The sequence below is a fragment of the Anolis carolinensis genome, chromosome X, assembly GCF_035594765.1.
Source record: "Anolis carolinensis isolate JA03-04 chromosome X, rAnoCar3.1.pri, whole genome shotgun sequence".
Classification (NCBI taxonomy): Eukaryota; Metazoa; Chordata; class Lepidosauria; order Squamata; family Dactyloidae; genus Anolis; species Anolis carolinensis.
In genome coordinates this window covers 1,004,077-1,028,858 of record NC_085847.1, presented here as the reverse complement: position 1 = coordinate 1,028,858, position 24,782 = coordinate 1,004,077, and the positions used below count along the sequence as shown (strand labels likewise).

General features: G+C 38.4%; 1 protein-coding gene across 13 annotated transcripts in view; it reads left to right on the top strand.

The window, feature by feature from the left end:
• The window catches only part of clip1 (CAP-Gly domain containing linker protein 1), a 105,067-nt gene extending 81,563 nt beyond the window's left edge, over window positions 1-23,504 (top strand). For all 13 annotated transcript variants that reach the window (XM_062958587.1, XM_062958586.1, XM_062958593.1 and 10 more), the window contains 5 exons: window positions 3,688-3,805; window positions 13,799-13,946; window positions 15,997-16,046; window positions 19,903-20,027; window positions 21,777-23,504. In XM_062958587.1, coding sequence (XP_062814657.1) covers window positions 3,688-3,805; window positions 13,799-13,946; window positions 15,997-16,046; window positions 19,903-20,027; window positions 21,777-21,999 — 664 coding nt within the window. In that variant the 3' untranslated portion in view covers window positions 22,000-23,504. The remainder of the gene's footprint in view (window positions 1-3,687; window positions 3,806-13,798; window positions 13,947-15,996; window positions 16,047-19,902; window positions 20,028-21,776) is intronic.
• The last annotated feature ends 1,278 nt before the right edge of the window (window positions 23,505-24,782 follow it).

The following is a 24,782-nucleotide window of genomic DNA, read 5'->3' as shown; positions in this document are numbered from 1 at the left end:
ATATAGGTAAAGGTAAAGGTTTCCCTTGATGTTAAGTCCAGTCGTGTCCGACTCTGGGGGTTGGTGCTCATCTCCATTTCTAAGCCAAAGAGCCGGCATTGTCTGTAGACACCTCCAAAGTCATGTGGCTGGCATGACTGCATGGAACGCCGTTACCTATTATTATATACACATTTACATATAATAATAATAAAATTAAATTTACATACAATATTACATTACAGTAGAGTCTCACTTATCCAAGCCTCGCTTATCCAAGTTTCTGGATAATCCAAGCCATTTTTGTAGTCAATGTTTTCAATATATCATGATATTTTGGGGCTAAATTTGTAAATACAGTAATTACTACGTAGCATTACTGCGTATTGAACTACTTTTTCTGTCAAATGTGTTGTATAACATGATGTTTTGGTGCTTAATTTGTAAAATCATAACCTAATTTGATGTTTAATAGGCTTTTCCTTAATCCCTCCTTATTATCCAAGATATTCACTTATCCAAGCTTCTGCCGGCCTGTTTAGCTTGGATAAGTGAGACTCTACTGTATCTCGGGTGTTTTGTTTCTTGGTAAACACGTCCCTAGTGATCCTGGTTTCTTGGAGAACTTTCTTTGCTTCTCCATGTCATCCAACATTTTCTTTCCAGAGCAAAAGGGATTCAAAACCAAATATATGAGGATACTCTCAGTCGGCGCAATTCACTTTTGTGTATGTGTGTGCCTACCCATGCTTCTCCCCTTGAGGTGACAACTCCCAGAATCCTCTAACCATATAAGGAATATTGTAGTTTTAAAAAGTTACTTCCGACAAGTTCTGCCCCTCTACTCACACAGTTATGGCGCATCTGTTAGGATCCCTGTCCTGATGTTTTCATACTCCCGTTCTTTGACCCAGTGAGGGGTTCTGTGGTTGCTTGAGCAGTTGGTGGCCAACCCTTGACACACAAGAGTCAAGTGTCAGGCTTCAATGCCATGGAGCTTTTCTGGAACCAAAAATCCTGATCTTTAGGAGAGCCACTCTAATCAACTCTCCAAAGGAGTGCCTTGATTTCCTCATGTCCTCCTCTGTCTCGGGGGGAAGAAACACATGGATCCTGTCGGAGTGTGTGCCGTGGTGGTGGTGTCCGTACATCCCAGATTCTCCACTTGCTGCTTCCATCACTAAGAACAAACATCTCCATACCTTTGCAACGTCTTCTGTGACGTCTTCCCGTTGTTGTTGTTGTTGTGTTACCATTTCTCCTGGGCTACTGCTAGGATCATCATGCTGTGCTTCACATGCTGGTTATCATGGTTCTCATTAACTCTAAATACATAACAATCTTTAGCTTGGGCCTGTTGGCAATCTCTTTCTCTGTTTTGCGTATTGCACTCTCTGGATCTGCATGACTTCTTTCTTCCCCTCCTTCCCTTCTTTTCTCTAGGTACCTTTCACTAGATTTTTGAATTCTTTGGATAACAATTGCTCTATTTGTTTCAAAGGGTCACCCACTTCCTTTGAGGCATACATACCTTTTGTCATTTGTTTTTAAAGCAAAAGAAGTTCATAGTACCACTTAGTTTTTTTTTCCAGCGATGCTCTTAGAGGATTTGTTCTTTGGAGACTGTGTCCCAAAAAACTATATTTACTGCTGCACTTGAACTATTGGTAGAGAACCACGAGCACTCTTAATGAAAACCACCACGCCTTTCTTCCACTAACGTCCCTTGTTGTTATTCTCATGAGGTTCATTGCATAGCTTCTTTAAGAGGTGGCTGTCAGGAAAACAAAGTGGGTTTTAATTATACTGGAAAGGTCCAGGCAGTGAAATACTTGTGTCAGCAGTGCTTTAAGAAACTTCAAGGGAATGTTTTAATTTTCTTGGATTTGGATAATTCTCCAGCCCTACACAGACCGCAGCACTCGTGCTGGTTTGTATATGGAGATGCGGTTTTTCAAGTAGTCTAGGCCTGAACCGTTTAGGGCTTTATAGGTAACTAGCTGTGCCCGGCCTAGCGTTGCTGTGGTGAAGTATGGTGGTATGGGAAATAAAGTATTGAGGAATTGGTGGTAGTTAAGGTAAAGGGTAAAGGTTTTCCCCTGACATTAAGTCTATTATAAACGGGTTATATAACTGTGTGGGAGGGCCTTGAGTCTACACTGCCATATAATCCAGTTAAGATCAGATAATCTGTATTTTATAGGCAGTGTGGAAGAGGCCTAAGTGAGGCCTAACTCTGCCTGTCCCCTGGGCTGAGTGGGTTGCTAGGAGACCACATGGGCGGAGCTTAGCCTTCTAACTGGCAGCAATTGGATAAAAACAATTATTCCTCTCCCTCTAATTAGGACTTTATTTTTCTTTTCTTTCTGTTGTATGAACATAGAGGCATGGATGAGGGGTTGTGCTGCCAAGTTTAGTGTTTCTGGAATGTGTAGTTTTGTTGTTTTGTCCTAGGCCGAAATTTCATTACCTTTTTATATATATAGATAACCAGCACTTTGTATTTAACCCAGAAGCAGATCGGCAGCCAGTGGAGCTGCCATAACATAGGAATTTTCATTATCAGTCTCTACAAATATGTTGCTTATTTTTTTCTAATTTTTACAAAATACTACATGGATGTTAACTTCCTTATAAAGCAAGCCTTAATCCCCAGTTGCCATGCCTTTCTTGAAGGTTGAGAGAGGTATCCGCTCCTTGTCTCCAGCACAAAATAGCCTTTTAAAATATATACAAATAGAGGTTCGATTCCAAATTTATTTATTTATTTATTTATTTCGGCATTTCTGTCCCGCCCTTCTCACCCGAAGGGACTCAGGGCGGCTTACAAAACTGGCAGAATTCGATGCCAATATACAACAATACAAAAGAATACAACATAAGCAATTAAAAACAGATTTAAAATAATACAAAATACTTGAGCCATTCATCCACAAAACCAAAAAAATCCAAAAAAATTTACAGTTGAGCAATGATGATCTGAAGATCTACTAATATGGTGTTGTCTTACAACCATCTCACTGTTTGAGAAAACAGTGGTCAGTGTTGTTGTCAAACAGTAGTAGTAGTAGTAGTAGTAGTAATACCGATTTCTCCTTTTGTCTGAATAATACTAGTGTCCAGTCTTCCCGGTTCTGTTTTTTCATATAATTCTGCTACAGACCAAGTGTTGCTCTGTTTAACTGCCCTCGGTTGCTTAATCTCAAAAATGCGCTTTCTGATGCAATGTTGACATTTGCAGACATTAGTGAGGACCACTTGATAATTCCAGCTCCATCTCTGCTTTGCATGACAGTTGTGTAACTCAGCTTTGCATGTACATTTTGTTGCTTGCTGATAACTCTTTCGAGAGGTAACAAAATCGAATGTTAGGCTCACTCTGTGCAATGCCCTTCACACACTTTTCAATTCTCTATCTCCCAGTCGTGTTAACATCTTTCCTTAAATTCAAATGGATACGATGATATGCAGATTCTGGCATGAATCCACCTAGGTAAAACTTTTCACTTTATTTCCTGTTTTGAAATCCCAAATAACTTTGGCAACAATACAAGTCTCAGTCAATCGAACTAGACCTGTTGCTTCCAGTAAGAACTATTTCTACTAATATAATCTTATTTAGCAATCAAACTCTCATTTTTAAAGTTGTGTGGTTGTAATGGATTAAATCTGCTGAAACTGTTTTGTCTCTCTCTCTCTCTTTTTTAGAGAATCTGACTTAAAAAGAGACATTGATGAAGAGAGAGCTTCCTTACAGAAATCCATCAGTATTACTAGTGCCTTGATTACAGAGAAGGATGAAGAACTGGAAAAACTCAGAAATGAGGTAAACATTTAGAGTCATATTAATTCTTCTGACTGTGTCCAATACAATACTTGCCAGGTGGCATGGAAGTGCATAGAGCAGTGATGGCCAACCTATGACACGCGTGTCAGCACTGACACGCCTAGCCATTTTTCCTGACACGCTGCCGCATGCAGATTGATTGGACTAATGCCTTTTGTGGCCAAATTTGGTGTGATTTGGTCCAGTGGTTTTGTTGTTTACTCCATGGGAATTATGCACATTACATTTATATATATATATAAACTGATCCATGAGGTCACGAAGAGTCGAAAACAACTGAACGAGTGAGACGACTCTCTCTCTCTCTCTCTCTCTCTCTCTCTCTCTCTCTCTCTCTCTCTATATATATATATATATAAAATAAGCTGTGCCCGGCCACACGTTGCTGTGGCAAAGTGATGGTGGTATTGGTTAAAAATTGTTGTGTAATTTTTATTTGACGTTATTTGTATTTTTTAAATTAATTTTATTGTAAGTTAGCTTTTTATTTATTATATTTTATTATTTTCTTGTATTATTTTTAGTTATTTTCTGTTATTATAGTATTTTATTGTATTAATTTTTTAGTGTTTTTAATTATTTTTAGTGTTTTTTTATTATTTTTTATTGGGTTGCTAGGAGACCAAGTTGGAGGAGCTTAGCCTTCTAACTGGCAGCAGTTGGATAAAAGCAATTATTCCTCTCTCTCTAATTAGGACTTTATTTTTCATTTCTTTTTGTTGTATCAACCTAGAGGCGTGGATGATGGGTTGTGTTGTCAAATTTCGAGGTTGGGGGGCCTGTAGTTTTGTTGTTTTGTGAGTCGCCGTGATGCCATCACTCATTTATTTATTTTTTTTTATATATATATATATATATATATATATATATATATATATATATACTATTATTATTGTAGTATATTGTTATATTATTACTATTATATTATTATTATATTATTCATTATTCATGACTACATTGAAACTACAATAGAGAGAAATCAGCGTGGAAACTGCAAGAGGTACCATAGATTGTCGTACATGGAAATAATTGTAGTAAATAGTCTGATTTATTAAATACAGTTATATATTACAATTATATATTTTTGTTATTTAAACTATATATATTGTGAAATTATGTTTTTTTTTCTTGAAGTGACACACCACCCAAGTTATGCTAGATTTTTTGGTGAATTTTGACACACCAAGCGCAAAAGGTTGCCCATCATTGGCATAGAGCATAATTTCTGGACTGTATGAAATGTTATGTGGTAGGCAACTTTAATATAGATGTGGGGAACATTTGGCCCTGTAGATGGTATAGATTTACACCCTGTAATCACTTCCTGTTGGACATGCAGGACAGGTCGGATGGGAATTGAAGTCCAAAATATCTGAAATACATGTGTCAAACTTCTGGTCTGGAGGCAGAATCAGGCCCGCTGTGTCATTGGCCGTCTGCAAGGATGTTGCCCAGGGGACGCCCGGATGTTTTGATGTTTTTTAATCATCCTTGTTGGGAGGCTTCTCTCATGTCTCCACATGGAGCTGGAGCTGACAGAGGGAGCTCATCCACGCTCTCGAACCTGGCAGCTTTCAGATCAGCAACCCAACCTTCAAGTCACAAGGCTTTAATCCACTATGACACTGGAGGCTCCACCAGAGGTTTTATTAAAACAAATAAAACCATGTGATCATTACAAAGGGGAAGTTTCAAGCCAAAGTCAGAGCCAGTCTGTGTTCGAATTCATATTAATCCATCAGGTCATAGCAGCTTACATCTTAGGATGGGCCAAATGCTTGATCCCACAGCCAGTCTTCAGCTGCTTCCGGAAAGACATGAGTGAGATGATTATTAGACATTAGACATTATCATGACTGGACTGGATGGGGATTGTGATACAGGAACATCTGGAAGGCTGCAGTTAGTTCTGTTTAGTCAAGAGAATGGAGTTTGGATTTAGAGACAAGGCTTGTGGATAGAATATCTGACTTTATGATGTACATTAGCCTTTCCCCAACCTCAGAGTCATAAGAGCTATTATGCTGCTATTCTCATCATCCCCAGTTCGCATGGGATGGGAGTTGTTGTTCAATAACATCCGGTGCTCCAAACTGGGTAGAAACTAAAGAGCACTGACCACTGTGTAAAAAAAATTAATTGGCTCTCTGTATCCATGGCTTCCCTGTTCATGGAGTCAACGGCCCCTTGAAGGCAACCATAAGGTTGATGTGGCCGTTGATGGAAATGAGTTTGACACCCTGGATCTAGAGAGCAAAAGGGTATTATCTGCTGCTTTAAAAATGATAGAGCAGAGTAGGACTTCTGTAGGTAAAGGTAAAGGTTTTCCCCTGACGTTAAGTCCAGTCGTGACCAACTCTGGGGGTTGGTGCTCATCTCCATTTCTAAGCCAAAGAGCCGGTGTTGTCCATAGACACCTCCAAGGTCATGTGGCCATAGGCATGACTGCATGGAGCGCCAATGTTACCTTCCCGCCGGAGCGGTACCTATTGATCTACTCACATTGGCATGTTTTCAAACTGCTAGGTTGGCAGGAGCTGGAGCTAACAGCGGGTGCTTACTCCACTCCCAGGATTTCAACCTGGGACCTTTCAGTCTGCAAGTTCAGCAGCTCAGTGTGTTAACACACTTCGCCACTGGGGCTCTGACCAGTTATATACCCCAATCTATATACCCCAGGTATATCTTCTATATATATAAAAGAGTGATGGCATCACGGCGACCCACAAAACAACAAAACTACAGGCCCCCCAACCTCGAAATTTGACAACACAACCCATCATCCACGCCTCTAGGTTGATACAACAAAAAGAAATGAAAAATAAAGTCCTAATTAGAGAGAGAGGAATAATTGCTTTTATCCAACTGCTGCCAGTTAGAAGGCTAAGCTCCTCCAACTTGGTCTCCTAGCAACCCAATAAAAAATAATAAAAAAACACTAAAAATAATTAAAAACACTAAAAAATTAATACAATAAAATACTATAATAACAGAAAATAACTAAAAATAATACAAGAAAATAATAAAGTATAATAAATAAAAAGATAACTTACAATAAAATTAATTTAAAAAATACAAATAACGTCAAATAAAAATTACACAACAATTTTTAACCAATACCACCACCACTTTGCCACAGCAACGCATGGCCGGGCACAGCTAGTAGACCTATAAAATATATATAATATATATACATATAAAATAGGTATAAAAATTAGACATTTGCTGATAATATATCAGTATTTACAAGGCTTGCTAACTAGGCGGTTTTTCTCTTTTTGTGGAGTACAACTTTCTGCATTAGTATTGTTACTAACAGACTTGTGCAATTGATTGCATTCAATTACACAATTACACATTTGTGGAGTACAACTTTCTTTATTAGTATTGTTACTAATAGACTTGTGTAATTGATTGCATTCAGAAACCTTTTACTGTTTCCAAATGTTTCATGACCACAACATAGAACAACTGTCTGTAGACACCTCCAAGGTCATGTGGCCATGGGCATGACTGCATGGAGTGCCAATGTTACCTTCCTGTCGGAGCAGTACCTATTGATCTACTCACATTGGCATGTTTTGGAACTGCTAGGTTGGCAGAAGCTGGAGCTAACAGTGGGCGCTCATTCCGCTCCCGGGAAGACTTCTGTAGCCTTCAATAAATTGTTGGATTGCAGTTCCCAATGTTCCTCATTGCTGGTTATGCCAAGCTGGAGTTGCCGGGCTGAGGTGTAGTTCAGCAACATGGTGAAAGCCACACAATTCCCAACATTTGGGTCTCCGGGTGTTTTGGGCTTCAACTCACAGAAATCCCAGCCAGTTTACCAGCTGTTAGGAAGTATGGGAGCTGAAGTCCAAAATACCTGGAGGCCCAAAGGGTGGGGAGTATATCTCTAAATACTAGATGCTGGGCATTATTAGATGAGGAGGCTTGCCATTACTTTCTCCCAAGGCTGGGAGGGAGTGGGACATGCCCAGTGTCACCCAAATCTGGGTTCTTCCAAGAGCAATAGCACACACCATGTGCAGTTAGGGCATCCCAGTGATGGAAGTGATGTGGCTGTTGGGCAGCAGAGTCCTCCCCTTTGCCTTTTAGAGGTTCTCATCCCAGACAAAGCTAGCGGAGAGGAAAGAATCCAGCTTGAAACCCTTCTGTGAGTCACAGTTGATCATACCGGAGCAGCATGGACACATGCTCTTTGGCTGTTTGTACCAAATGCTGCCGCATGAGGGCACATTGAGATCAAAAATCAACAAAGGCACAGGAGCACACAAAGCCACCTTCCAGGATCCTTCTAGCAAAGAAAAACCAAGAAGAAAGACAAACCGGGGAAACATGCACTAGAGCCCATGAGACACATCTCAAGAGACTGAAAATGAGGTTCTGTAATTAAAAGCCTGACACATGTTTGCCTGTGCCTATTTTAAGGCCCAAATCTGAGGGCTGTTAACAAACAAGATAAAAGACAAGTCTATGAATAAGTATATTAGAATGTCATAAAGTGTGAAATCATATTCAGATGTATACATTGCATATAGCCCAGGCATTCTTATTTAAAGGAGGGAAATCTAGCAGAAAGGACTCTGATATTATAGACATGGCTTTAAACTGTTTTAACTTATTTAATTATTGAATATGGTTTCCGAGTAGGGGTGGAAACGGTGTGACCCTTCAAATTATTATTGTGTTATCAAAGGCTTGGCCAGACCTCACAACCTCTGAGGAGGCCTGTCATAGATGTGGGCGAAACATCAGGAGAAAATGCTTCTGGAAGATAGCCATACAGCCCGGAAAACTCACAGCAACCTATTATTATTATTGTTACTTGTATCCTACTTTTTCCTCTCGTAAAAAGACAGTAAAAACTATACAATACAATTTAAAACCTAAATACTACTGGATCGGAACTGCTCTGGCCAACATAGTCAATGGTGAGGCATGATGGGTATTGCAGTCTAACGCCATCCAGAGGGCCACACCATTTCCACCAATTTTTAGGCTATTTAATGTATTCCTTACTCTTAAAAATATAATTCCTCTAACTTGTCTTAAATTGATTTGATTTAACAGTACTTAACACTCTAAAATCTTTTGATTACTCTATATGGACTTCATCACATTGAAGCAGGGTAGTGCTTGGGAGAGTAGGTTTATCATAGAGCTCAGTCATACTCTGAAATTAAACGAATTTCCCAACCGTCATCATACTGTTAAATCTATCAGTTGTACTCGGTATTCTTTCAGGTGATTTGCCATCACACTGTAGACACATGTTTTTCTGATAGAACCAATTAGGAAATGACATTTATAACCCAGGAATAAAAATTGTGTTACGTGGTATTATAGGATGGGATAAGACATGTGTTTCATGTTTAAAATTACCGTATATACTCGAGTATAAGCCGACCCGAATATAAGCCGAGGCACCTAATTTTACTACAAAAAAACCTAGAAAAACATTGACTCCAGTATAAGTCGAGAGCGGTAAATTTCAGAAACAAAAATAGATACCAATAAAATTATATTAATTGAGGCATCAGTAGGTTAAATGTTTTTGAATATTTACATAAAGCTCAAATTTAAGATAAGACTCTGATCAAATCATTCTCATCTTCTTCAATGTCAATGTGCTTATGTATCCTTTTAATAATAACTAGCTGTGCCCAGCCACGCGTTGCTGTGGCAAAGTGGTGGTGGTATTGGTTAAAAATTGTTGTGTAATTTTTATTTGACGTTATTTGTATTTTTTAATTAATTTTAATGTAAGTTATCTTTTTATTCATTATATTTTATTATTTTCTTGTATTATTTTTAGTTATTTTCTGTTATTATAGTATTTTATTGTATTAATTTTTTAGTGTTTTTAATTATTTTTTAGTGTTTTTTATTATTTTTGATTGGGTTGCTAGGAAACCAAGTTGGAGGAGCTTAGCCTTCTAACTGGCAGCAATTGGATAAAAGCAATTATTCCTCTCTAATTAGGACTTTATTTTTCTTTTCTTTTTGTTGTATCAACCTAGAGGCGTGGATGATGGGTTGTGTTGTCAAATTTCGAGGTTGGGGGGCCTGTAGTTTTGTAGTTTTGTCTGGTGCCGTGATTCCATCACTCTTTTATATATATAGATAGAGTAAAATAATACATGTAATAATAATTATAATAAATACAGGAAAATAATGCAAGTAATAATAAATAGAGTCAAATAATAAATGCAATAATAATAATAATCATAATAAGATCAGAGTGAAATAATAAATGTAATAATAATAATAATAATAAAGTAACCCTAATAACAGGAAAAACTCAGCCACTATCAGGATCTCAAGATTGAACTTCAGAGACTCTGGCAGAAACCAGTGCAGGTGGTCCCAGTGGTGATGGGCACACTGGGTGCCATGCCAAAAGATCTCAGCCGGCATTTGGAAACAATAGACATTGACAAAATTACGATCTGCCAACTGCAAAAGGCCACCCTACTGGGATCTGTACACATCATCCGAAAATACATCACACAGTCCTAGACACTTGGGAAGTGTTCGACTTGTGATTTTGTTATATGAAATCCAGCATGTCTATCTTGTTTGCTGTGTCATACAATAAAATAATAATAATAATAGAGTAAAATAAATGTAATAGTAGCAACAATAATGGAGAAAAATAATAAATGTAATACCAATAATAATAGAGAAAAATAATAAATGTACCATATATTCTCGAGTATAAGCTGACCCAAATATAAGCCAACCAGAACCCTCACCCGAGTATAAGCCAAGGGGGGCTTTTTCAGTCTTAAAAAAAGGGCTGAAAAAATAGGCTTATACTCAAGTATATACAGTAGTCTGCAATAGCGCTGGAGCAACAAGAAGGAGACATTGGGACAGAACGCTGTTGAATAGCCCACACTAAGTTTAATTTAAGGGGTAAATTTCTCTCACTTTCTGTTGTCTCACCCCATTCTTAACTATGAGTCGGATGTAAGTCGGATGGTTGTAACTCAGGGATTGCCTGTAGTTGGTCATTAGGTTGGATGAAATATAAGTATGGTATTGAACTTTAAAAGAAAAAGAGAAAAACTGCAGTTTCAGATGAGGATAGGAAAGGGAAGAGAAAAATAAAAAGTTCCTAGATGAGGAAACCAAATGAGCTCAATTACTGACAAGTGCGCTGTATACAGAGCCGGATATTATGAATAGAGATGGCTCAGCTGGCCCTTGAGTGATGTATCACCAAACAGGCATCTGAGCCTGTGCTGGATTTTTTCTTCTTCTTAACATTTAATGAGAGCGGTATGGCGGTACTCACATTCAAGAGCCATTGTGGTAAGACCTCAAATAATTATCTGGGAGAAGAATAAAAATGCTAGGAAAATTAAAATTCAGCAGAAAAGAAAAGCAATAGACGTATTTACCAGCCCTGTCTCCCCAGAGGGAGAAAGGGAGACTGAGTTATATAAGGGTCCATCTGAATTCCTGAAAGATATTTCTCTTTGTTGACCCTATATACTCATGTATAAGTCTGGAAATTTTAGTCAAAAACTCAACCAACAACAACAACAACAATTAATAATAATAATAATAATAATAATAATAATAATAATAATAATAATGTAATGTGCGTAATTAGGACTGAGTTAACAACAAAACCACTGGGCCAAATCACACCAAATTTGGCCACAATACTCATCACTTTCCAAGGAGTGACCATAAAAAAAAAACCCAGAAAGAAAACAGACAAGGCCAGAAAAATCCCCCAAAATAAAAAAAAACTCTCTCTGCGCATGCGCAATAAATCTCCCCTTCATACCTAGGGGACTCCATTGTTATCCAACTAGAATACCATTGAATACCCTTGCAGCTTCAAAGCCTGGTTGCTTCATACCTAGGGGACTCCATTGTTGGCCAACTTGAATACCATTGAGTAGCCTTGCACCTTCAAAGCCTGGCTGCTTCCTACCTAGAGGAATCCACAAAGAAACTCCACTTAGGACTACGCCACAGCAACGCGTGGCCGGGCACAGCTAATAAACTATAAAAATGGAGTTACTTATCCATGGATCAACGTGACTGCTGTACTTTAGCTCTTATCAAAAATATAGATTTCTTCTCTTGACTTAGCCATGGGTTCCATCAAGATCCATAATTTTGCCCCCCAAACCTGCTCTCGACTTATTTATTATTATTTATTTATTAGTGATATTTATATTCCGCCCTTTTCACCCCGAAGGGGACTCAGGGCGGTTTACAAGTATATATACATACAATATATTATATTATACGACTATATTGCAATATTATTAGTAATATTGCATGTAATATAAATATACAATTATAATAGTGACTTATAATTATTACATTGTATTGCATCATAATATTATTATTAATATTAGTATAGTATAATATTATATATTATTGTAATGAAGTATGAATTTTTGGTTTACAGATGTTATGTTTAATTGTGTGTTTGTGTTTTAAAAGGGTAAGTATTACAGTTATTGCCTCTCAGCACTCAGAGGCTGGTTGCCATGGAGAAGTAGGCGGAGCCAACTGCCGTTTTGTTGAAGAAGCGCAGAGTTTTAAAAAAAGAGAGTCAGTCTGTGCTCTGATGAGGCACAGGGAAGATTGATCCTAGGTCAATTGTTCTTTTTGAGTCGGTTTAAAATAAGTTTGGTAACTTATTTAATGTAGTCTGTGTCCTGGTAAGGAACAGAGAATCTGTGATCATGTATCACAGGGGTGACTGCGGTTTAAAAGTAGCAGAGAAAGAAGTTCTAACTACTTTAAGTAAAAGAAGTGACACCTTAGGGAGTTTGACTCATCTCATTCTAGCATTGTAACTGTTAATAAAAATACCTCCAAGTGAGAAACAACATTGTAACCACTATGCTTTGTGCCTGAATAAACTTGTTATTGTTCTTCCAACATCTAAGCCTCTGTCGCCGATCTTTTTGGTATCAGTCACTTCAGCCAGAAGAGTTTCAGAACTCTAGTCTTCATCTGTTAAACCCTGATGACATTGACTCTTATCTCTGGTTATAGTAATAAGCAGAAGTTGTTAGATTAGATAACTAAGGCAAGGCTAGAGAACAATATTGATGAGTGAGAGAAGGGAGCCAACAGAGTCACTAAAAATAATGTGGAATCCCTGGCTACCCAGCTGGCACTTGGGAATAGCCTATTATTTAGGGGATTGCTCTTCCTACCATGCAACGTGCTTGTTTCCGTCCACAAAATCACTGTGACATTCTTCTGAGATTCCTAGTACTAGAGAATATGATGCTAGTAATGAGAAAACCCCATATATCAAAGGAAATTGAGTGGATTTTAGAATGAGAAACCTTGGCATTTCAAGACTTAACAAAGCAATTTAATTTGCTCCACTCCTATTCATAGAACTAGATGCCTCCTTCTGCCTGGTTCTGTCTGCCCTGCCCTGGAATGGGATCAATTTGTTCCAACATGTACTCGCAACATACAAAGATGCCAGCCTTCTCATCTTAGGCTTTCCATCATTAGCAAATTACATTGAAATTTGTGGGATTGGAAATCTCCATAGATATTATCTAACTATAGGCTGTATACAATGTTCCAATAGAAATATTATTTCCTTATGCTTACATGTATGCTTGAGTTCTTTATAAAATTTGTATAGCCTTTCGAAGAAGACTATAAACTACTCTGCAGCTGAAGTGCATCAGCCAGGCTTTTTAATTATCAAAGCTCATTCTTCCTCATCTTGAGATGTGTCTTCTTCTTTTTCCAGAGCAGAGGAAATGAATCAACAAGACCCCCTTGTATAAATTGATGTCTGGGGGGAATTTGGGCAAGGCAATTAGATTTTCCCCACTTGTTTGTTCTCCAGCATCTGCACATTATGTTCAAACAGACATTTTTGGTTACTGTCATTAGTCTTCCTTTTATGTGTTTTACTAGGTGCCTTTTCTCCTGACATCCGTCTTTTTTTGTCTCCTCCAGGTCACAGTGCTCCGAGGAGAGAATGCCACTGCGAGGAATTTGCATTCACTAGTTCAGTCACTGGAGTCTGATAAGCTGAAACTTGAGCTAAAAGTAAAGAATTTGGAACAGAAACTCAAGGAGACCCAGAAAGCTTCTGGTTCTTCAGGTACTGTCCCGCCTGGTCTCTTCTGCTGATTGACACCAAGTAAATCACACATTGGATCCCTTCAGATGCCACACAGTGACATCAGAAATCCCAATCTGTTGCTAAAACCCTGCAACATTAGTAATTTAGTTGGGATTAGTTTGGGTACCCAGCGTCGCCTGGGTTATTTGAAAAAGTAAGTTTTTAATTGTACAAAATGCATAAGGTTGTGGACACCATGCCAGGTTAACCCCAAAAAACTCCAGCAGTACTTAAAGTTTGTTACGTTGGGCAAGTTTGCTCTGGATGCATCATTGGTGGTGTTCAGTGTGCTCTCTGGCTGCAGGGTAAACTACAACTCCCACTATGGTGAACCTGTCCCCTCAAACCTCTCCAGTAGGTTGAGTTAGTCATGTGGGTTCGGTGTGCCAAGTTTGGTCCACCAATCATCAGTGGAGGTCAGTTTCCCTGGTTGTGGGTGAACTACAACTCCCAGAAAGGAAGATCAGTTCCCCCCCCCCCCCCCCAAACCAGTAATCAAATTTCGGCATATCAGGTATGTGTGCCAAGTTTGATGCAGATCCATCGGTGTTTGGGTTCACAGTGCTCTCTGGATGTAGGTGAACTACAACTCCCACAAATCACGGTGAATTTCCCCCAAAGACCTCCAGTATTTTTTTTACTGGTCATGGAGTTTCTGTGTGCCAAGTTTGGTCCAATTCCATCTTTGGTGGAGTTCAGCGTGTTCATTGATTTCAGGTGAACTATGAATCCCAGTACCTACAACTCCAAAATGTCCTGGCCAATTCCCCTCAAAACAGACCAGTATTCAAATTTGGGCCTATTGGGTATGTATGCCAAGTGTGGTCCAGATCCATCATTGTTTGGGTTCATAGTGCGCTCTGGATGTAGGTGAACTACAACTCCTATAAAAACCCTCCAAAGACCTCCAGAAATCCCAGCCAGTTTACCAGGATTGCTGGGAGTTGAAGGCCAAAACTTCTAGGGACCCACAGATTGAGAACCACTGCAGTATAGTATATAATAATAATAATAATAATAATAATAATAATAATAATAATAATAATGCAGTGGTGATCGGCACACTGGGTGCTGTGCCAAAAGATCTCAGCCGGCATTTGGAAACAATAGACATTGACAAAATCACGATCTGCCATCTGCAAAAGGCCACCTTACTGGGATCTGCACGCATCATCTGAAAATACATCACACAGTCCTAGACACTTGGGAAGTGTTCGACTTGTGATTTTGTGATATGAAATCCAGCATGTCTATCTTGTTTGCTGTGTCATAATAAAATAATAATAGAAAAATACATCACACAGTCCTAAACGCTTGGGAAGTGTTTGACTTGTAATTTTGTGATCCAGCTTATCTATCTTGTTTGCTGTGTCATACTATGCTGTTGTGATAATAATAATAATAATAATAATAATAATAATAATAGAATAATAATAATAATAATAATAATAATAATATTGCAAGTGTGAACACACTATATGCAGTGTGAGCACACTTGTGATTTGTGGCCATTAATGCCCTGTCCTTGTACAGCTTGACCGCTTTCTGTCTCAAGTGTTACCAAAATATTCACATCAGAATAAGTTCTTGAATAAGCCGCCTGCATTTTGGACATAATTGTACCATACTTCCACAATGCCTCAGAAATTTCCCTTAGCTCCATGGAGCAATATTACAGATGACTGGCTCTCCAGGTGGATTTGCTGTTTCAAAATATAAAGCTAGGAGGAAGGATGGGCAGGTCAAAAAGCATCTTCGTGGTGCCAAAAGGACATCAGATAATCTTTTCTGACAAGAACATTCCATAGGACAAAGAAAGAGGCTCTCCTGGGTGTCTGCTGACCTGGACATGTCCAGGGTATCCTGTTAAAATCCAGATATATCGGCACATGCTTTTTGTGTTGCTCTGCAATTAGATGTCAGAGGTCTAAGCTCATGGAGAGCCGAGGCTTTCTGTTTTGGTGATGGAGACAATTTAACAACAGGGAGTCTTTTGTTTTCACACTGCATTTTTGTTTTCTTTTTCAAGATGAAGCATCTGGTGGTGCCACGCAGGATGAAACCACTCAGGAAAACCAGGTATTGCTTCTGCCCTCTTGGCTCCTCTCGCAAGAAATGACATGTTGTAAATAAATGTCCAGCATGTTAACTGCACAGACACTTAGGGGGTCCCTTCCTGGATATACCAGGAGAGTGTGTAATTGTAAGAATTGGAGTCAAGTATGTAAGCAAGGAAGAAATCAGAAGCAGAATGTCAGAGGTACCAGAGGGCGCAGAAAAAACACCTGGGAGTAGTAAGAGTGATGCTGGCGATCGAGCAAAAGGCATTTTAGAGTGTGTTTGTACATGAAATTGCATGCCAATGTTAATGTTTCATTTCTAACACTGCAGGATTGCTACCCTTGTAACTTGTAAGCTCTTTTTGGGGGCACCAGGACCCTCTAGAGAAAAAGAAAAAAAAACATTGTTTTGCTAAAAAGTCCCCTAGTCTCCGAGGAACAATTTTACTATGTTTCCAGGTCTCTGGCTATTTTAGCCCCCCAAGAAAGGCCTTTTAAAAACGTCCATTTGGCTTTCTGGTTTTGAAAAGGCCTCTCTGGGGCGTAAAATGTTTTCCAGATGTTATTTTTTCATTTCTATATATATAAAAGGGTAATGAAATTTCGGCCTAGGACAAAACAACAAAACTACACATCCCAGAAACACTAAACTTGGCAACACAACCCCTCATCCATGCCTCTACGTTCATACAACAAAAAGAAAAGAAAAATAAAGTCCTAATTAGAGGGAGAGGAATAATTGTTTTTATCCAATTGCTGCCAGTTACAAGGCTAAGCTCCGCCCACTAGGTCTCCTAACAACCCACTCAGCCCAGGGGACAGGCAGAGTTAGGCCTCACTTAGGCCTCTTCCACACTGCCTATAAAATACAGATTATCAGATTTGAACAGGATTATATGGCAGTGTAGACTCAAGGCCTTTCCACACAGCTGTATAACCCATTTATAATGGACTTGTTGGGGGAAAACCTTTACCCTTTACCTTAACTACCACCAATTCCTCAATACTTTATTTCCCATACCACCAGACTTTGCCACAGCAACGCGTAGCCAGGCACAGCTAGTGTATATATATATGTATATGTATATATATATGTATATATAATAGTTAAGTAACAACGAAAGAGTGAGAACAATGATTTTTGACAGAAAGTGAAGAAGAAAAAAGAATATATATATATATATATATATATATATATATATATATATATAGGGGGTATAATAAAAATGACTTCCATCTTCGCCTTTGCGTTTCCCAATCTATATAAACGAAAGAGGGTGATACAAAAAAAAACCAATATTGAATCAGCCTCTTTATCTGTAATAATGGGGACAAACCCTTAAAAAAAAGAGATATTGTCCTTTATTATTGGCTTAGTCATTGATTCTTTGCTTTACAAAAAACTTACGAAGAGAGGTACAAGAAGGTTTCATCCTTCTGTTCTTTATCGCTTATCCTTCAACTTTTTTTTCTTTCGAATTCTTCTACTTTAGTGTTATTTTTTCATTTTGTAAGTTTACAAAATGTTAGAGTCCTCCAAGGTCCCATGAAGGACCATTGCAGGCCCCAAACTCCAGCCATTGCCGGTCACTAAGCTTCAGGGCTAAGAAGGGAAGCGCAAGGGCAATCGTCTTCAGTCTGCTTCATGTTGCATAAAGGCTTAATAGCAAGTGGCATGCATTAATATACTAATGATTCTAATGCTTGGTTTCTTTCTGTCTCTTTCGGCTTCTCGCTGTCATCTGCTGCTGGGAAAAAAATTTCCTCCAAATCAGCATATGGTTTGTTTCCGCTTTCTCTGCTTTGTAGTTTTGTTAGCTTTCGTAAACTTTGTCTTCCTGCTCTATATTTACACCAATTTGTATAGAAACCGAGATTGATAATAGTGCTCATAGTATTCTGAAACGATGTTTTGCGTTGTATGAATTGACTCACACAAACCTGTAGGAAACTTGAGCTCCCATGAGAGCTTTTGGAGCAATGTAGGCCAGGACATAGGGCTGTTGTATTTTCAGATTGATAAGATGAAAATGGGGAGACTAACCAAAAGTATCGTGACGTTTTTCCCTTTAAAAAGAAGCTAAAACATTTGGGGCTTTCTACTTATGAGTTGATATATCACATTTATAATAAACCATAAATGCTGTGGACATATCAGACAAAGAGAGGGGTTGTTCTCCTTTATGCAGAACATTACAGTGCAGGGTCATAAATCAAATAAAAATAATTACCAGTAGATTTAGGACATTCAAAAGATACCGTATATACTCGAGTATAAGCCGACCCGAATATAAGCCGAGGCACCTAAATTTTACCACAAAAAAACTGGGAAAACATTGACTCAGAAATTTCAGAAATAAAAATCGATACCAATAAAATTACATTAATTGAGTCATCAGTAGGTTAAATGTTTTTGTATACAGTAGAGTCTCACTTATCCAAGCTAAACGGGCCAGCAGAAGCTTGGATAAGCGAAAATCTTGGATAATAAGGAGGGATTAAGGAAAAGCCTATTAAACATCAAATTAAGTTATGATTTTACAAATTAAGCACCAAAACATCATGTTATACAACAAATTTGACAGAAAAAGTAGTTCAATACGCAGTAATGTTATGTAGTAATTACTGTATTTACGAATTTAGCACCAAACTATCATGATATATTGAAAACATTGACTACAAAAATGACTTGGATAATCCAGAGGCTTGGATAAGCGAAGCTTGGATAAGTGAGACTCTACTGTATTTACATAAAGCTCAAATTTAAGATAAGACTGTCCAACTCTGATCAAATCATTCTTCTCATCTTCTTCAATGTCAATGTGCTTATGTGTCCTTTTAATAATAATAATAGAGTAAAATAAAATATGTAATAAGAATAATAAATACAGGAAAATAATACATGTAATAATAAATACAAGAAAATAATAAATGCAATAATAATAAGAAGAAGATCAGAGTTAAATAATAAATATTAATAATAATAAAAATAGAGTAAAATAAATGTAATAATAGCAACAATAATAGACAAAGACGACCCAGACTGTTATATGGATAAAGTAGGAGGATATTGGATGAACGGATTTTAAGCATATGTTTTATGTTTTATATTTTATACTATATTTAATTGGTTGTAATACATTTTTATATGTTGTTGTTTTTAATGATGTGTCGGCATCGAATTGTTGCCAATTGTACGCCGCCCTGAGTCCCTTCGGGTGAGAAGGGCAGGATAGAAATATTGGAAATAAATAAAATAAAATAATAGAGAAAAATAATAAATGTAATAATACCAATAATAATAGAGAAAAATAAGAAATGTACCATATATTCTCGAGTATAAGCTGACCCAACTATAAGCCAACCAGGACCCTCACCCGAGTATAAGCCAAGGGGGCTTTTTCAGTCTTAAAAAAAGGGCTGAAAAACCAGGCTTATACTTGAGTATATATAGTACTTAATTTTTGGGATTCACTTTCACAATATGTGGCGATGGCCACAGGATTGAGGTAAATATGCCATCCTCAGATTTGCCACCTGAGAGGAAGTTTTCAACCCCTCACATGACAAGCTATTTTGTGTGTTACTTTAGGAAGCGCTTGCATATCAAAATGAGCTTTACTAGCTTGCATGGCAATTTTCCCTGGTATAAAATGTTTACTCTTCCACATTGGTCTGTGAGATGGTGGGTTGAGGCAGTTTAGTAAGATGTTGCTGTTTAGGCATTTCATAAATAAGGTTATTTTTGTGCTATTTTTGCCCGACACCTTGCTTAGGCCGCAGGACCCATTTCTCTGCTAATGTTTTTGGCTGCTCTGAAATGTTCTGAGTTCCTAATCTTGTCTCTCTCTTTCTTCCCACTGGAAACCCTGCAGATTGATTTTCTGAATTCTGTCATTGTGGACCTTCAGAGGAAGAACGATGACCTGAAAGCAAAACTTGAAATGATGTCTGAGTCTGCTCTCAATGGCAATGAGGAAGAGGTTCCTCAATATGACAGGTGGGTTAGTGTTAGGATCAGTTGCAAATTGATACTAGCATCCATCGTGAACCTGTTGCTGAGCTGAATGAGAATGCTTTTTCCTAAAGAAAACATAGTTTGAAATGTTATGTTTGCTTGGATTGTGTTTTCCTGCATTAAAGGGGGTCGGGGGGGGGGGGGTTCCAACTATGATGCTATGCTTTCTTGCATTTGTTTTTAATTTGCATTTGCATTTTTTCAAATATTTATTTTTCTTTTCATGGATGAAATCATTAATTAAATATTCAGAGAGATATGACCACCATGTTTTTAGGTTCCACCTTGTTTTATCTTTCCACCCTCTGGCAATTGTAGCATGTATAGCGGCTATCATAAATTTTAATATATCTGACCATTGGTTGTTCCCCTCCTTTACCTCTATGTTAAGGGACAAAAATCAAGCTTTATCCCAAAATAGCTTTTGCTCTATTATTTCCTCTATTACTCCTCTAACCGTTGTATAGTATTTTTGGATTTCAGGGCAGTCCTACCACATGTGGGGAAAAGTGCCAATCTCCCCGCATTTGTGCCAACATTTGTTAGAAACATTTTTCATAATATGAGCCAGTTGATAAGGGGTCCTATACCATTTTGAAATTATTTTCTTTTGGGTTGCTAGGAGACCAAGTGGGCTGAGCTTAGCCTTCTAACTGGCAGCAATTGGATAAAAACAATTATTCCTCTCCCTCTAATTAGGACTTTATTTTTCTTTTCTTTTTGTTGTATGAACGTAGAGGCATGGAGGGGTTGTGCTGCCAAGTTTAGTGTTTCTGGGATGTGTAGTTTTGTTGTTTTGTCCTAGGCCGAAATTTCATTACCCTTTTATATATATATACTAGCTGTGCCTGGCCACGCGTTGCTGTGGCGAAGTATGGTGGTATGGGAAATAAAGTATTGAGGAACTGGTGGTAGTTAAGGTAACGGGTAAAGGTTTTACCTTACATTAAGTGCATTATAAATGGGTAATATAGCTGTGTGGAAGGGCCTTGAGTCTACACTGCCATATAATCCAGTTAAAATCTGATAATCTGTATTTTATAGGCAGTGTGGAAGAGGCCTAAGTGAGGCCTAACTCTGCCTGTCCCCTGGGCTGAGTGGGTTGCTAGGAGACCAAGTGGGCAGAGCTTAGCCTTCTAACTGGCAGCAATTGGGTCAGGCTGTGGCGCAGGCTGTTGAGTAACCAGCTGCAACAAATCACTCTGACCAAGAGGTCATGAGTTCGAGGCCACCTCGGAACCCCGCGTTTGTCTTGTCTCTGTTCTATGTTAAGGCATTGAATGTTTGCCTTATATGTGTAATGTGATCTGCCCTGAGTCCCCTTCGGGGTGAGAAGGGCGGAATATAAATACTGTAAATAAAATAAAATAAAATAAATTGGATAAAAACAATTATTCCTCTCCCTCTAATTAGGACTTTATTTTTCTTTTCTTTTTGTTGTATGAACGTAGAGGCATGGATGAGGGGTTGTGCTGCCAAGTTTAGTGTTTCTGGGATGTGTAGTTTTGTTGTTTTGTCCTAGGCCGAAATTTCATTACCCTTTTATATATATAGATAGATTATTATTATTTATTTATATTCTGGTTTTTTAAAATTTAATTACTGTTTTACCTTTTTCAATGCTTTTTCCTTTTTAAAATTGCCCAACATCCCCTCCCTGCTCATTTCTAACGACAGCTTCTAGTGCCAACATGATGACATTGGAATGTGTTTTTTTTTTGTCCCTCACAGTGAGGGAGAAAGCCAGGTCAAAAAGAAGCCCCGCCTTTTCTGTGACATTTGCGACTGTTTCGATCTCCACGACACCGAAGATTGTCCGACTCAAGAACAAGCGACGGACGAGCCTCCGCACTCGACGTACCACGGCAGCCGGAATGAAGAGCGCCCGTACTGCGACATCTGCGAGGTGTTTGGCCATTGGCCATCCAACTGCAACGACGACGAAACCTTCTGATGTCGGAGCGGACCGACCGGGGATTCAACACCTTGCTCTGTGCGTTTGCCAGGCCAAGAGCACCACCAGCATCCACCTGTGCCGAAATCTGGGGGGAAAGGGGGGTGGGAACGGGGGAAGGACTTCCGTCCTTTTGGGAAACAACCTTATTCTGCCCTTGGTCAGCTCCAACTTTTAAAAAAATACATAAATTATTGACTAGGAGTGTTGCTACCATTTTCATTTCCACCTCCTGGATTTCCATCACCTTTCACGAGAAAGGTTCCTTAATGTCAAGTTGTTTACCGACGGGAGGAAACACTAGTTCTAGTTTAGCTTCTTTCAATACTTTTGAAATTCTGCTGTTATTTTTCATATTTGCACTAAGCTCTTAAAGCTGCAGTTGTATGTTTTTAGATTTTTGTAAAGCTTTTCGACACTGGAATGGGTTAAGAGATGAGCTCCGTTATGAGTCTTTTTCGTATTCTTCCTCATCTTGGTTCTCTCTTGATCGAATACATGAGCTCTGGTGCGCTACCTAGAGATCAGTAGTGCCTTTCTTTTCAGCAGGATTTCTTAACCAGCTGCTGAGGGGCAGTTTATACCAAGGAACCTCCATGCTGCGCACGTTGAGAACATCCCTTGCCATGTTCTTTCCGCTTTCTGTAGAGTTGTACATAAGTACATATAAATATATTTAAGAAAAGATTTATATTTTGGAAAATTATCTTAACTGTTTTCAGTGTTTTTTCTTCATCTGAACTCCGCCGAGGAGCTTTGTGCACCGTGCAGTAACTTGATCAAATGACCACAACTAGCCTCGATCTTGGGAGATTTCTTTTTCAGACTAAGTTTTGTTTTTGTTTGTCCTGAAAAAAAATAATCTTCCAGCAGTTTTGTTTCCTGTAACAAGTTTTCTCTGAAGCCCTTTCGACAAAGCGAGACTTTTTTAAACAAATCAATAATTTATTTCCCTTTTGGTCTCAGTTTTGTTCCAGTTGAATGTACAACAGAAAATTCATTGTGGATTTTCTTAGAAGTAACATCTTTACAAGGAAGAACAAGGGGGTTGGGGAAGGAAAACCATCCGAACACACTGTTATAGGTGAAAACTGTCATGCTTCTTTTACTGCATGCAAAGTTCCTGATGACATGACTCTTGTCATGGAGTTGATGGTGAGTGTGCTACTTAACATAAGTCAAGGTGATAGATACCACATAAGCTGATTTTTGAATGTCTCAAACACAACATGTTTTTTTAAAAAACATCCCTGCTCTCTGTACATTATAGAGGAATTTAATTCTTGTACAAGTCTGTATATATACATATCTATATATCAGCACCTCTGATGTACTTTTCTCCAGATTACAGACAGTATTTGGCATATGAGTATGAAGTCAGTTTAATGTAATTGTTTGAAATTTGGAGTTATGAATGTATTATAGGGATAGTTGGACAACAGCAGGGAAGTCAGTATTAAACTTGAGTGTACTGTATCTTTAATAAAATGGTTATTCTCTTGTCACTCGTAGTCGCATTCCTTCATTGCCTTGAAATTGCTAAAACGATGTCGGAGAGCTGAAGCAGGAGATACAGTAGAGTCTCACTTATCCAACATAAACGGGCCGGCAGAACGTTGGATAAGCGAATGTTGGATAATAAGGAGGGATTAAGGAAAAGCCTATTACACATCAAATTAGGTTATGATTTTACAAATTAAGCACCAAAACATCATGTTATACAACACATTTGACAGAAAAAGTAGTTCAATACGCAGTAATGCTATGTAGTAATTACTGTATTTACGAATTTAGCACCAAAATATAACGAAGTATTGAAAATATTGACTACAAAAATGCGTTGGATAATCCAGAACATTGGATAAGCGAGTGTTGGATAGGTGAGACTCTACTGTATACCCTATATACTCGTGTACAAGTCTAGAGATTGTAGTCTAAAATTCAACCTCAAAATCTTGGATCCTTAGTAATGGGTCAGTGTGAGTAATGTATCATGTCACAATGTCTCATGGTGTATCCAAAGTACGATATTATACGAGGGCTAAATGAAAAGTAAGGCCTCCACCTTGGTAACTCTTCAACAGATGGCAGTCCTAGTATGGCTTGTTCAGTAGACTCTCCTCTACAGTTCCATTTGGCGGGAAGCCTTAGCATTGAACGGTTGTGTTGTTAAAGTGCGAAGTATGGGAAGTATTGATTTATTGACAGTAGAAGGTGTCACCCCAAAGGAGAGTTATCAGAGAATGCAAGCTGTTTGTAGTGATTGTGTTGATGTGAGTCCTGTGCGTCATTGGGTGAGTAAGTTTAAAGATGTTGAGGTGGGGACATCAGACTCGCGTATCAAACAAAGAAATAATAATAATAATAATAATAATAATAATAATAATAATAATACTCTTTAATACTCTTGCAGTCAAAGAAGAAGAACATGCCCTGGCAGAATATGTAAAGCAAAGTGAAGAACCTGCTTTGATTGAAGTCAAAAATCAGAAACTCCTCAAAGCACAGCAAACAAAACACCAGTACAAGAAAACCGCACTACAAACTAGAGCTGACAGCTGGCACAACAAAACACTGCATGGAAAGTTCCTTGACAAAATTGAAGGAAAAGCTGACAAGGAGAAGACCTGGCTCTGGCTCACGAATGGGACCTTGAAGAACAAAGGAGACAGAAGGCCTGGTCCTTGCAGCCCAGGAGCAAGCCATCAGAACAAATACAATTCAGGCCAAGATCGAAAAATCAGCTGATGACCCAAAATGCAGACTCTGCAAGGAAACCAACA